At 37.7% G+C, this 14246-nt stretch overlaps 1 protein-coding gene across 2 annotated transcripts in view; it reads right to left on the reverse strand.

The window, feature by feature from the left end:
* Nucleotides 1-612: 612 nt before the first annotated feature.
* The window catches only part of TMEM132B (transmembrane protein 132B), a 255118-nt gene continuing 241484 nt past the window's right edge, over nucleotides 613-14246 (reverse strand). Inside the window, exons 7-9 of one of the 2 annotated variants that reach the window (XM_085321057.1) lie at nucleotides 7702-7975; nucleotides 6219-6410; nucleotides 613-4745 (exon numbers count right to left, since the gene is read on the reverse strand). In XM_085321057.1, the coding sequence (XP_085177183.1) occupies nucleotides 3594-4745; nucleotides 6219-6410; nucleotides 7702-7975 (1618 nt within the window). In that variant the 3' untranslated portion in view covers nucleotides 613-3593. The remainder of the gene's footprint in view (nucleotides 4746-6218; nucleotides 6411-7701; nucleotides 7976-14246) is intronic. The other variant, XM_085321058.1, reaches the window with a different exon arrangement.

The raw sequence follows: 14246 nt of genomic DNA on the forward strand, positions 1-14246 counted from the left end.
TGCTTACATAAATACTCTGCCTCCTAATCTCCTTGCTTCCTTTGCTTAGTGATCTTTTATTGACATACAAATGATGGTCATTTAACAGCACAGCAAAATACTGAGGATTGCATCTGGGTGGATAAAAGACTTTTTTTTTTTTCTTAGGGTTTTTGACTCATTGATAGAACTAAAAAAGAAAAAAAAGAGGTGAATCAGAAAAAATTCCACTTTGTTTTCAATAATTTTAATTCATTTTTCTTACATTTAAAGTATGCCATAATTTCAAAACTAAAAATTGAGATACTTCATTTACGATGATTGCATTTCAGTATTTCTCATAGCCGTACATCAACTCAGAACTATTATTTTGCATCAACTATATTTATCTAAATTCTTTTCCTTCTGATTTTTGTGAGACGTAACATAAGCTCCTTAAACCAGCATAAATCCAGAAAAACTCCACTTGTTTTAATGGCATTATCCCAGTGTTGCTGAGAACAGAACTCTTATCTTTTCACTTCTAGTCTTTGTTGCATGTATTGCCATTTTTCCATGTAACAAATGTAACAACACATGATCTTAAAAATAAGTGTTTTATGACTCTGCAGTTGCAAATTTCTTCCCCCCCCCCCCCATTGCCAGATTTGAGGAGGAAAATGAGAAGAGGGGTCTTTTTTGTGGAAGGCTGTATGCTAATTTCTTTTTTAATTATAAACCAGTAGCGGCCATACTCCTTAGCTTTCTAATTGACTATATTTTATATTTTAATTTAGGGATGGATTCATGTATGATGCCTGCARGTGCAAATTTCAGGACTCAAAACCCCGTATTTGACCACTGAGCCTGGTAAGACCTTAAATTTGACTATGCTAATAGGTGCTGTACTGAGCTASAACTTTACCGGAATACTATTTACACTTAAATTTCTACTGCAGAGTATTTTTTCTACATACAAACACCAGCATGGAACTAGATCTGGTTGAACACTAGCAGTCTTGGAACCCTGCATGTATAACTCTTTGGTAAAAATTTCTCAGTGCACAGGGGGTTTCAAGCCACATACATAAATGCTGAAAAAGCCTCAGGCCTCCTTCAGAGGCGTTTGGAGTGTCCACATAGCATGCAGAACTGTCCTGCCTCTACATTCAGTCTCTTCCACACAGTAKCGTGCAGCCTGAACGTCTCTCAGTCTCTAGGTACTACATCCGGCAAGGAACTAGGCCTTAAGTACAAGGTCAAGGGCACATCAGTATGGCGGTAGAGGGGCACTCTAACTTAGTGATACTCAGTGATAGCTCGAAAGATATATCCCTTCARGGATAAATTCCTGAATAAATAAATAAAGCATCTGTCTTCTGTTCCCTGTTAATGATTCAGAAGATCATATAAGCACAACTACAAGTACCTCTGCGTTCAGTGTGCTGAGATGGCATAATGATTAGGGATAGAGTTCAGCATCTACTGGTGTAYTTAGCAGAACAGGAGCCACAGTAAGAAGTGGGTCATGAAGTCCAGCACACTGATGTAAGATCATACAGTTTCACTAGTAAACTGACGGAGGTGCATTCATGAAAACAGTTATGCTGTTTGCCCTCTGCAACTTCTATAAGGAGGTTGTTTCTTCTGATTTCTAGTCTAAATTTATTTGTAATCAATTTATATTAATTTAATCTTCTGCAGGCAGTACTCTTGGTTTATGCTTGGGCCAGATACAAAATAACACAGAGAGGCTGAATTATAAAGAAGGATTTTTCTGTTGTTAATATTCAGGATCATAGTATGAAATAATTATTTCCTTACGAGACCTGGATCACTTGGAGAGGAGAGAATGTTAAACATCCTGAGGTTTCATTTGACCTGCAAGTACTATATTCCTTTTCAAATGGAAGCATCCTTACGGTCAGATACTTGACCTGCTTAAGACTGGATTACAGTATATGCAGTGCAGAGGCAGCAAATCTGAGTCTCTGATCACTTATATAGGCCTGACATCCTCACTGCCCTTTGTTGTGTCACCATCGAAATTACAGCATAGTAACTGTACTAAAGGTGTTCCTAGTGTTGGATCAGGATCCAAATGCAGAATTTCCCCAGAGTATTGTTTGTCTGACCTGTTCTAAAATCAAGACTTGATTATAAAATTCAAATCTGATTTTGATCTAGCTAAAAGTTGGAGAGTAGGATATGTAAGGCAGTTGTAGGTTGGATCTTGAGTTTATGTAGCAGAATCCATGACAAGAAATGTGCTTTATTGTTTTTGTTAAGCATTTTTGTAAATACATTTTTTTTTCTAACTGGACTGTTCAACTTACTTCAGTTATCCTTCAATATGAAAATACGTGTACATGAAATGGCAGCTTTTACTCTCTAGCATAATGTTTTCCTTGTTTAATTCAGGAATAGTCACTTTTTAAGGTGTCCGGTATATGTTGTCTTTTCATACTTTTTTAATGAAATATGATACGAAGATTTTCTTTTCAGTGGCCTTATAGTCAGGGATGTTTTCAACAAGATCTGGGGTACTAGCCCGTGTATATGGACTTCAGTGTACTGGTAAACTCCATCAGTATATTATTTTATCAGTACTGAGTAACACAGAGTCTTCGCTTATTTGCCAGGAAATTTCCTTCCTATTCTGTGCGTTTCAATACATATGAATTTCTCATTGTGATACTAATACGTGTCACCAACCAAGTTGCTGTTACAACAAAAGCCTTTTTCTTTGAAATACATGCTGTTTTGTTGCAGGTTACCTTTTCAGGTCATCAGTGACAAAAGTAAACCCAAGGCTACTCCTTGATTTTTTTTTTTCAGGGTTTATTATTGTATTTACAGTTCCCTGTAAGAAGAGACAACCCTTTTCCAATAAGAGTTTTAACACCTTTCTATGATTCAAATATTAAAGACCCACATGGAAAGGAGAAAGATTAAGTGATGAAGGAGGTATCTCTATGGGCTGATGTGCATGAATAGAAAACTTGAATCAATATAAATATTACTGTACTACACTTTGGTACAACCAAAAAAAATATTCAAAGAATAGCTAATGTTCCCTAAGTCAAATAAAATTCATAAACAATATGRAGAAMCACATGGGGGCTTTTATATGTGTAAAAAAATAGTAAGACTACTTGGCTGTATTGCGCATAAGCAATAAAATTAGATTAATTCACATCCCTTTTAATGTAAGCCTTGTTTCAGGCTGTAAGCAAGAAATGTCCACTGTGCTTTACAAAGGACGACGACTAGAAAAATCAATGCGAAGATCCCTCTCTTTTCTTATTCACCATTTATCATGAGAGATAAACAAATGAAGTCTCCTCTGAGTCTGAGCGTAGTTGTATTAGCGTTTTGCTAGTACCAGGCAGTATACAAAAACAGCCATCACGTGACACCTCCAACACCTACAGGTAGCTGTTTTAGGGGCACATCCTGGTTTATGGCGAAACAGGTTTAACTCAGCCAGCCTCTTGTACTTGCTCAGTGATACCAGGTTATTATCTCAGTAACTCGAAGGTTGGACTCTCTTGTTCCTATTGCTGACTGGACTGACTGTTCCACCATCCATAAACAGAAGGCATAAAGGTGATTACAAACATAAGAAAGTAGTTTTAGATATTGTCTTGCAGTCTTTCCATATAGTCCCTAAGTTCCTTGGAATCACCAAGATTCATATCTTGGCATACCCATTTAATATTATCGTCACTGTCAAATAGAATTGAGTTGGTATAGGGACCTCCATCCTCTGGYAGTATTGTTGTATATGATGTGAACTTTACACGCTTCTGCTTTGGCCCAGAAGAATTTATAGGTTCACTTTTAACTTCTTTTTCACAAACATACTCAGACGATCTGAGGATATGATTATGAAGAGTCTTCTGTGAGCTTCCATTAAGAAGAAAGTTGCTTTCTTCAAACTGCATTCCTCTGTCAATCATGGTAGTGCACTCCTCTGATGGGAGTGAAATGTCAACTGGGTTTTCCAGCAGTTCAACCTCATTTCCGAGCCAGACCCARTCATGGGAGTGGGGGATGTTGCCTTGCTCACTCACAGCAAACCTTTTATGCCTGTACTTCCAAGCAAAAGCCACACAGTTAATCAAAAAGACCAAGATTGCTAAGCAGAAGACACAGAGCAGGGCATACATACCAATCTCCAAATCTGTTAATCCTCTTGAAGTCAATGTAAGATCACTCGGATTGTTTTGCTCTGGTATTTCTACTTGTGTAGGGAAACCTGTAAAGGCAGTTGGGTTATTTTGGAGTTGRTCATCCTCCAGTGACTCGTGATCAATGGGAGACTTGGAAGTTGTGCTTCTGTTTGCATTGTCCTCCTGACTACCAAGGGCTCCAGTTTTAGACCATTCTTGAACTGTCCTCTCTTGTTCTGCAGGCTTCTCTATGGAATTGCTTGCGTGGCTTTTAAAGTCGCTAGCCACATCATCAATATCATTGGTGYTTCCTTTGTGGTCAGAATCTTTTTGACCGAACTTCACTTTGACACTTCCTTTTCCAACAGCCAGAATGCTCTTTCTCTTCGTCTTTTGACATGGCTCACTGATGACCATTTCAATTTTAATGAGAGGTCCTTGCCCATCCCCTTCTGCCACTACACTGGGCCATTTTGACTGAAGATTTTGGTGCACAGACACTACCATTTCATCCAGTGAAGTGATGGTGATTGAGAAATCCTTCGAGTCATAAATATCTAAAGGTGTCACTGATCCATCGCTGAACAAAACCCAAGCACTGACTATGGCTTCCTGGGGGAAGACAGAGTGAGAAAAAAATGTATGAAAGGTAAGAGACCACACAGCAGGCTCTCAGTCATTTAGTTTGTTTGATATTGGCAAAATAAATACACAGTGTAACCATGGTTTATTTTGCTTTTCAAAAAAGAAATCAAAACTTCTATTTATTTACTACTTGCAGGTTTGTACTCTCTAARAGATCACTTAGGCATACACCTCTCCTCTTCAAGAATTATTAAAAAGACTCATCTACATTCAGTAAAAGGCACTGATAAAAACGTTTTGAAAGTTCTTTTTTTCAGGCTGAACTAAGAATCCTTTTTTTTGAATGATAGGATCACATAGAATCACAGAATCAGTAAGGTTGGAAGGGACCTCTGGAAATCATCTAGTGCAACCTCTCTGCCCAAGCAGGGTCACCTAGAGCATATTAGACAGGSTTGCATCCAGGTGGGTTTTGAGTCTCTCCAGAGAAGGAGACTCCACRACCTCTCTGGGCAACCTGTTCCAGTACTAATGATATAAATAGTGCACGTGATTTAAATAAATATATTATAATTRTATTTCCAAAGTCCTGATTTATTAATTCTGTAGAGGCCCTCTAAGAGGGGATCTCTGTAATTCTGCAGTTTTAATCGTATACATAATCAATATTCAGAGCTATTATGGATCAGAAGGGTGATGCRAACCCATTGACACAAACTAGGTCAAGAAAATACTTGACTGCAATATTTTAAAATTTCTGTCATGCTTTCAAATATACAATATAATGTGAATCATAAAAAGTGATTGTAGTTTGTCCTGGAAACTATAAAAACACTCAAAAACCTGCCATATTTTAATGATGATTTGACCAAACTAATTTTTCTTTTCTTATGGAAAATTTTGAGTATTTAAAAAGGTAGTTGCAGATTCTCTAGTGCAGAGTCTCAATACTATAATAAATGCAATGAAAAAAATGTATATGCTTAATTCTGCAGTCTCATCTGAAGCTAATTCCTTAGATGATATGGTTCAAAACCACCGTAAGCACAAAACCACCAAAAGATTTCAGCCATGCACATCACGAAAAATTCTACAGCTGCATCTAAAAGGTTCTTCTGGTTGAACTGACTCTCTAAGACTATTAAAGCATAGGATTTCTACCTCTACCTAAGTAGCTATACCATATTTTTCTATAGAAAATGTGTCTTAAGAGGCATATGCGTGCTTTCTACAGTAGTTTGCATGCACAGACATGCATATCACTTTCCCTGTGATACGCAGTTCTGTACATCAGCTGTGGAGAGTTTAATGGTCATTTTGTATGAGTGTTTGCACCTGTAGCAGTTGGTCATGAAGATGAATAGTCTTCRCTGTATGAAGTTACAGCTTTTCATGCAGTCATACATTAAACGTGCTGTCTACATTTTTCACTAGATAGATTTTTCCTGGCTTCTGACAAAAACAAAATAAACAAATTCTGAATACTATTTTGGATCATACCTGTTTTGGAGTATGAAGGATATCATAAGCAGAGGTGGTAGAAACAATAGCTCTCTTATTTCCTTTGCTAATTTGCAAGGAGAGGGACAAGCCTGAAACTAGTTGGACTCCTAGATCTGTAATTGTTACACGGTCATCTAAGACTATCACTGTCTTCTCCGCCAAGATGGAATCAGAAAGAGGTGACAGAACCTTGAAAGAGAAGACAAATGTCTTGTGTGAAACAGCAGCTGACTCTGTACTGTAAAGCAAGATAAGACTCTAACCAGTGTAACAGTTCTGATTAATCTTAAGTTTGTCCAATATGTTTATAAGTTACAGTACTGTTTCTCCCAAAACATGAAACTYGTTTGCTGTTAAATTACTGTCTATACAAAAAACAGTTTAATAAAACATCCCATCACTTTAAAATTGCAGCTATGGAATATAGGTTAAATTAAATGGATTTATTTTTCCAAAAAATGTCATTTTTGTAYGTTCTATAAAACCTCCTATAAGTGCAGTACAGCAGGAGACATAGTGGAAGGCACTGATTAATGCTGAAGTTCAGTAAGGGAAGAAATAAGAAGTGTACAAAGCCTGGCTGATAGGAACTTGGCCTGACCCCTTTAGTGTCACAGAGGACCGGAATGAAATGAAAGTGAGATTTACAAAATGATCCCACTGGATGCCTGTCTGCATCTTTCCATGCCAGAATAGTCCTGTCATTCTGCCCTAAGACCTTGTTTCCACTACCCTTTGAAGGAGATGGTCATCTTTCTTACTGATGCCAGAGACATGTATSAAGCCCAAAATATCAGGGGTCTGATTCGTCTAACCCTACATCAGCACCCTATAGAATAGGTAACTGCATCTGAGCTAGGTGCCTTCTGCTTCCTTTATAGTTGAGATAAATTTTTAGGGCCTAAGTCCCGTGACCTCTCTGAGATGCTTGCTTTAGTATTAAAGGAGTTGAGCCCAAAAGTGCCTGTTTCTGTGTGTTAACTAGAAAGGAAACTTAAGAGCAGTTAACACATTAAAGATGTCCACACTTTATCGGGCAGCCGCAACCCTCTCATACCTTTATCTTTGTTATAAAATATGCATGAAGATAGGTAGTGAACATAAAGGGGCTAATTTTTCAAAGATATTTAGGCAAGCAAAGATGCATGTAGATCCTTAGTAAAATTTTCTAACAGATTAGGTTTTTAAATTCCCACTTAAAAGAAGCTAGTTGTTTGGATCATGCAATCTGTATCATTGTTCAGAAAATCCCACTGTGTTGCTAGTCACATTTACATGTAGAAATCCCTTTGGCAGTTTTACCTAAGTGTATTAAATGAAAATGACAAACAGCAAAAATGTAGAGCTCTTCAAACTTCGTCCAAACTTTCAGCAATTACTTTTACGAAAATAATTGGATTTTTATAAGGTAAGTAACTATCATTTTTGTATGTATGCAGAACTTTCTCTGCTGAATCTGTAGAAATATTCAAGGCTGTACCTGGACTGTGGTGATGCCGTGCTCACGACCAACCAGAACTCGGCCATCTTGAAGCTTAGCAATCTTGGGTTCTTCTACCTTCATGAAGTCGGTCACAAGGTCAGTGATGTCAAATTGCCACTCAGAACCTAGCATATAGGTCAAGTGGCCTCCAAAATCAGAGGATTCAGCTACAAATTGTGTGAGGACTCGCACCATGGCATGCTGATATTGAAGAGTGCAACCTCTTCCCTTTTTTTCGTCATCATCTTCATCCTCACTGTCACGGGTAGGCCTGTAAACAAATCCATGTTTGTTATCTATATTGCCATGATCTCCTTATAACATTGCAAATCTCCATTTGCATGGTATTTTTATATTAGATTAGTTTTATCATCATCTGCTAATGTGAGTAATGGACAACCAGATTTTTTTTTGGGGGGGTGTCAGTCTTGAGTGCCATGTTTGCACAGGGTTTTTTTTTTTTTTTTTTGCACTGTACAGTTTAAAACTACTTTCACTCATGTTAGTGGATTCTTTGAGTGGGACCTCCCAGCCACTTGCAAATACGTGTGTCTTTGCTGAAGTTTCAGTGGGTCCCCTGCTTGTTCTTCTCTTCATTCAGCAAGCAAATCCTACAAAAGGCTAAGGAAAGTAGGATGAATTTTTTATGAGAGGGCAGATGTGAYACCAATCTCTGTAATAGCTTGGCTGTGCTGGGAGAAGAAGAATTTTTAGCTGCACAGTTGCTACCTCCTTAAAAATGACCAATCCTTTCCTCCAGCCATCCCTTTGCCTTCTGCATTCCCTGAAGGTTTCCCTGAACATTTGTATCCTTTGCTTATCTCCTCCAAACTATTATCATATATTCAGGATTCCCTGCTTGGGTAGTGCTGCCCTGCCTTACCTGGCTCTGTCTCGCAGATAGAGAAATAAGAGAAATATTTGCATTTGAGAAATAAACAATGATTGAACCTTAGATCTCATACAGCTCGTGCAAGTACCAGGATATATTTAAAGAAGTCATGTAATGACCACATAGGGCTTGCAAAAAAATCCAATTAGGCACTTAAATTACCATTCAAGACATCAATTACTCAGAGTGGTTAGACTCACCCGTACGAACAGCTGCGCCATTAATGACACTTCGTAGTTTCTAACTATCTGTCCCCCTTACAAAATAGAGCACTTACTTAGGACAAAGTAACGGCATTCTGCAAGCCTTCCGTAGAGCATCACAGTGATTTGTACAGTAACAGCAGTGGTCACACCTCACAGCTTTTCCCCTAGTTTAAAACCCARTTTCTCAACAGTTCTTTTTTTTAAATACCTTGGGACAAATACATAGATTCTGTTATCTCTTGCAAGTCAGATGTTAAGCACTACGTGGTCATGCTTTTAGTCATTACGCCCCCATGCTGTGGAATTCATTGCTTAGAAATATTTCGCCTTCCTCCTTTACTCATATTGAGCCTCAAGCCATTTTTATAGCAAGGGTATGAAATACAGGGTAAGCCTCTTTTATTTTTCACAATGTTTTGGGAAGTAGTTTTGTGTTTACTGTGTTCCTTTATCTTCTCTTTCGAAATACCAGTTAGGAAAAACTATTACAAAACAGAACTGCTGTTGTTTTAAATTGTTTTATGACAAAGTTGGCAAACTGTAAGCTGAAGATATATCTGTAAAAATCCTTGTGCTCTCCAAAATGTTAGAAAGGCCTGATGTTACAGAATCTAATACACTGGATATATATTTTCAATGCATGATTTGATAGCAGAATGTATCTGTCTAGCTATCTAGATATATATACACACACACATATTCAGTCTTAAGTAAATGGTATTGGTACTGCCATTTTGGTTTTGTTTGTGCATTTAGAGCAACAGTGTGCATTATTAGTTACTGAATAAACATCATTGAATAATCTCTGAGTTGTTAAGAAAAAAACAGGATCCTAAAATAGAACTTATATTACACAAAGAAGTTGTTCTTACAGAATTAGAGTACCTGGATAGTTGAGGGAAATTTCCATTTTTCTCTTTCTTCTTCCCAACACAAGTTTACATCTGAACTGTCAGCTGAAGCAGAGCTAGTCAGTAAAACAGCCATAAGGAAAGCACTACAAGAGGGATATTAGCATAGAATACCTGGCTCTTGCCTGTTTAGATCTCTTTTGGCTTTATAATCCTGTAAAAGAGTTCATGAACTCCTTAATATTCCCATTTCCGCTAGTGCTTTGTTAGTATATTCTGACATTCTTCAGCTAGCCTGTACCAGTAACCCAGCTCTGAATAATCCCAGGCTTTGGGAAAACCAGGTTTAGCTCTGAGATTTGGGGCTTGGAGCTACTTTTGGTAACGCAGACAGTAACATTAGTACATGAGCCGAACTGGAAAAAGGATGTGCAGGAGCTATTTAGTCGAAAAGTAGCTGTGGGATTTTGGGGAAAAGAGACACAGAACCAGTGTTCTCTGGCTAAAAAAAAATGTTCACATGTTCAGTATTCACATTTAATTATTTTGTTTCATGCATCTGTGTTTTCTTCTTTACTTTCACACTGCCAGATGTTTTACTCAGTTTGATTGAATGTTACTTTTATTCATGTTTGCATCTGTACTTACTTGTTTTTACTTTCCCTGTCTTAAACTTTAGACTAGGGACTGTTTAAGAAGCAGTGCATTCAAAACAACATGACTAGAGAGAATATTTTGGCCCCTGCCCCACACAGCGCAGAAATGTGAGCTGTGCAGAGTGGCCAGAGATGGAGTGTTGCCTGAAAGTACAGAGGGGGCCCTGCTGTCCTTACTACCATGATTTGGACTRTGTGGGCAACAAGTACTACCAACCAAAATAAGATGAAGTTTGAGTCTTTCCTTGTGGTATTGCTAGCAGAGAAAGATAAGGACTGTATTGCGCTACAGAAAAATTTATAGTTGTTTGCATCTGTACATTTCTGTTTCAGAGCTCATCATTCCTAATGCATGCAAAAACAGAACATCAGAAGGGCATCTGGGCCCTTTACCCATGGAGTGGACAAGGCGCCTTCTTATGTCARCACAAAGAAAAAAAGAGATGTGTTTGCATTTTCAATGCAAGCCTTGATTTACCAGGTACCAACTCATTTTTTTTAAACAAATAATATCCATTTCCATTTCAAAGCTACAAATGCCTTTTTCAGTTAAGAAGACAGAGCATTTCAGTGCTTTGTCTCCCTGGACTCAACAAAACGTTTGAAATCCAGTGAATTACATAGTTCCCTTTACAGTATTAAACTTCTTGTTACAGTGTTTTTAATAGGTTTAAAATCCTTCCTTAAGCWGTGAGCTCATTTTCTTTTTCAGACATGTCCTCATGAATATAAGCCGTTGCTGCAGATAGTGCTTTTTTCCCTTGGTCATCTCCGAGGTTAGCTCCGGATAGCTCCWTATCCGATTTCTTCCTACTTCTCAAACTTGCTTAGAAGATTTTTTTGCTTTTCTTTAGTGAATCAAGGTTGCCAGAATTACACTCAATTTACATTTCCCACAGAGCCTTTGCCAGAGAGCTGAGTTAAAACAGCAGCCCTGTTACAAGGGTGTCTGCTAGCACTGATCTAGTCTGTGATCTGTCAACTTTCTATTACAGGCACTGTCCATGAGCAGTTTAACAGTGTCTCTTTTAATTTGCACCACACTCAAACTGTGCATCAGGTTATTGGCCAGATGGTAATTTTCTGTTTAAATCTTCCCTGAAGAAATAAGTTTTGCAGGTTTTGAATTTGAAATACCCATTAAAGAGAGACATGTATTTAAAAGACATTTGCAGCATCCTTAATTGAAAAAAAAATCAAACTATTTCAGATACAAAATTAAAGCCAAATTGATTTGGTGGAAGCTACAGAAAGTTTGCATATATCTCCATTCATAGTTCGAAAAAGAAATGCAATTTGGTACCTTACAGTTCATAGGGGAAGAAAAAWGTCTACTTGTTAATCTCCCCCCTAGACGATGAGCTTATCTCCATGGGATATTATACTCAATTAACTAAGGAAGTGAAGAAGTTACAGTTCGAGCTGTATGTGGATRTTGTTACTCACAAATGAAATGTTTTGAATCCACTTCACTTAATTCACATTAAAAGATGGCTTTATTTCTGAGTGACAGCATTCACACAGACATTTAACTAAAGCACTTTTTATTTTTCCCTTCCTTTAACCCAGGCTAATTTTCCTGCTTTTGTCTCTAGTAAACAGGCCCACAGTTGACCAYCTAGTAACCCCTGGCCCAGCAGACTGCCACGCACAAGCAGTACCATTTTTGGCTTAAACATACTTTGACTATGCTTTGGCTTTAGCAGATTTTGAAGGCTAATGCTACTTTGAAGTTTGCAGTCAGTGTGACTTAGTAATGGCTTTACTATCTATTGTTCTTAAGGCCAGGTGCTAGTTAAAGTCCAGTAAACTATGTGCCTGGCACTGAAGCACATGCTGCAGACACTGTGTGATGTCAGCATTATGAAACAATGTTCTGTCCCAGTTGGCAAACATTTATTCAAATTTAATTTCCAGCTAAGTCTGTGAGCCTTTAGCCATTCAATTCCTATTAATGCAAGTTGAAGCCAGTCATCCCATGCAAATACCTGTGCWTAGAGGTAGTGCAAGAACTTCAGAGAGATAATTATTTCCCAGATGCATAAAGAATCAAAATAAATGTTCTTGTTAAACTGTCAGAGTTTGCCTAGACTTCTCCTTCTGTCTAATATTTAACTTTAATTTAAATATATGCCATTCATTTGCTGAGACTGTGGGCTTTTCTGCAGCACATTCCAAGACTAGACTTTCATTAGCTCATGACAGCTCAAGGACCCTAATACCATACACTTCTCAGGAGTTGATCCATGGACCTGACTTTCCTCTGAAAAAGGTGGTTGTTCATATCTATAGTAGCACGTGCCATAGATAAGTTCTCCTCTGAATAAGAATAAATGTTTGCCATATATTTACAGATTCATCAAGTGAGCCATATTTATGCTCTTACCTAGGRGAGACTGTTTTTCTTAACAGTTTCTTGCAAAAAAGCAGGCTGGTCATTTTTCTTTCTGTTCTTCTAGCAAGTTTTGCTCTTACACTGGTTCAGACTGGGTAAAAACTGATGCTCAGTTCAAATGGAGCTGGGCATTCAGTGTGTTTATAATTTTTGTAAAGACCCTTCTTTCCTTTGAGGAAACTGTTCAAGAAGTTAGGTAAGCAAATACCTCAATAATCACATGCATTTGACAATTACAAACATGAAAAGGTTTATAGGGGCAGTCAATAGATTCTGTTAGATCAACCAGCATCATGGCCTCTTCTTCTCAAAACAGAAAAAAAACTAGCACACTTTTAGTTTCCTTTGAGGGTAAGTCTCAAAAACGTAATGCAARTACTGATTATATGGCAATATAATGCTTTAGCTACTGTAGCTGTTAGGAAGTGGTTGGATTTTGTCTAAAAAGATTAAAGCACACCCTCTTTATTTCAGACCTCTTCTTGGAGTTCACACAAGACAACCTTCTCACTGTTCAGCATTAACACAGTATTAAACATCCTGGGCAACATAAAGAATTACAGGGAGAACCATTGTTCAGAATAAGCAAGTGTGGCCTTCTGATTAAATCACTTAATTAGGATTCGGGAAATCAGCATTCAGCTCCTGACTATAGCCCAAATGTCCTGTGTGACAATGGTCATGGCACAATCTTCATGCTTCAGGAGACTGTTGAAACATYCATTATATAAACTCCCCTCGTGCTTAGATACATGGGGAAATACTAAACTATGAAGGAGATGGAGGTATAGAAGAAACTTTACAAGGAAATTAAAAATTAAAAAAGAATACAAAATAGAAAAGACATTAAGTCTCAGATAAAATGCAGCCAAATAAATATATTTAAAATCTAATGTACAAAGTAAATATCAGAGCAAAACTAATGCTACTCCTAGATTACCTGTTAATTTAGAATATGCCCAAAAGTTTAAAAATCCAAATGAATTTTCTGCAAACACAAGAGAATTTATTTCTGCTCAAAACCTTCCAAGTCACATGTGCATGGGGTGCTGACACACAATGTCATAAACCTACCAGCTGCAGTTCTGGAGAATGATACTATGTCCATACTTTCTCTTCCACCCTTCACAGAAAATACTTGCTGAAGATGTGCCAGTGGTTCATATGCAATCTGAGCAGCAGCAAACTCATACTGTTTGCTGCCTGGCAAACAGACCAGACTCTAATACCATTATCTTTATTTCAGCTGGCCAAATAAATCAGAACTAGATACCGGGGGTAAATTTCCAGCTCTGTGTGCAATGCATTTAAAGTCAAAATGTCTACAACCATTAACCACAGTTGAATGTGTAAGTCACTGAGCCTTTGCTGCCAAAGTTTACTCCTGTAACAAGCATAAGCAACCTTCTGCCCATTACAGGCAGAAGAAGGTAAATTAAGTGAAACCTTAAGCAGCTGGCACATGTTCAGTTTGTTCATCATCTAGCATATGTCCTCCTTCCCCAAAAACTTTGCTTTTATCACAGAAGCAAACACAGAAGT

Source organism: Rhea americana, unplaced genomic scaffold (genome assembly GCF_003343005.1).
Source record: "Rhea americana isolate MKP2758 unplaced genomic scaffold, rheAme1 scaffold_68, whole genome shotgun sequence".
Lineage (NCBI taxonomy): Eukaryota > Metazoa > Chordata > Aves > Rheiformes > Rheidae > Rhea > Rhea americana.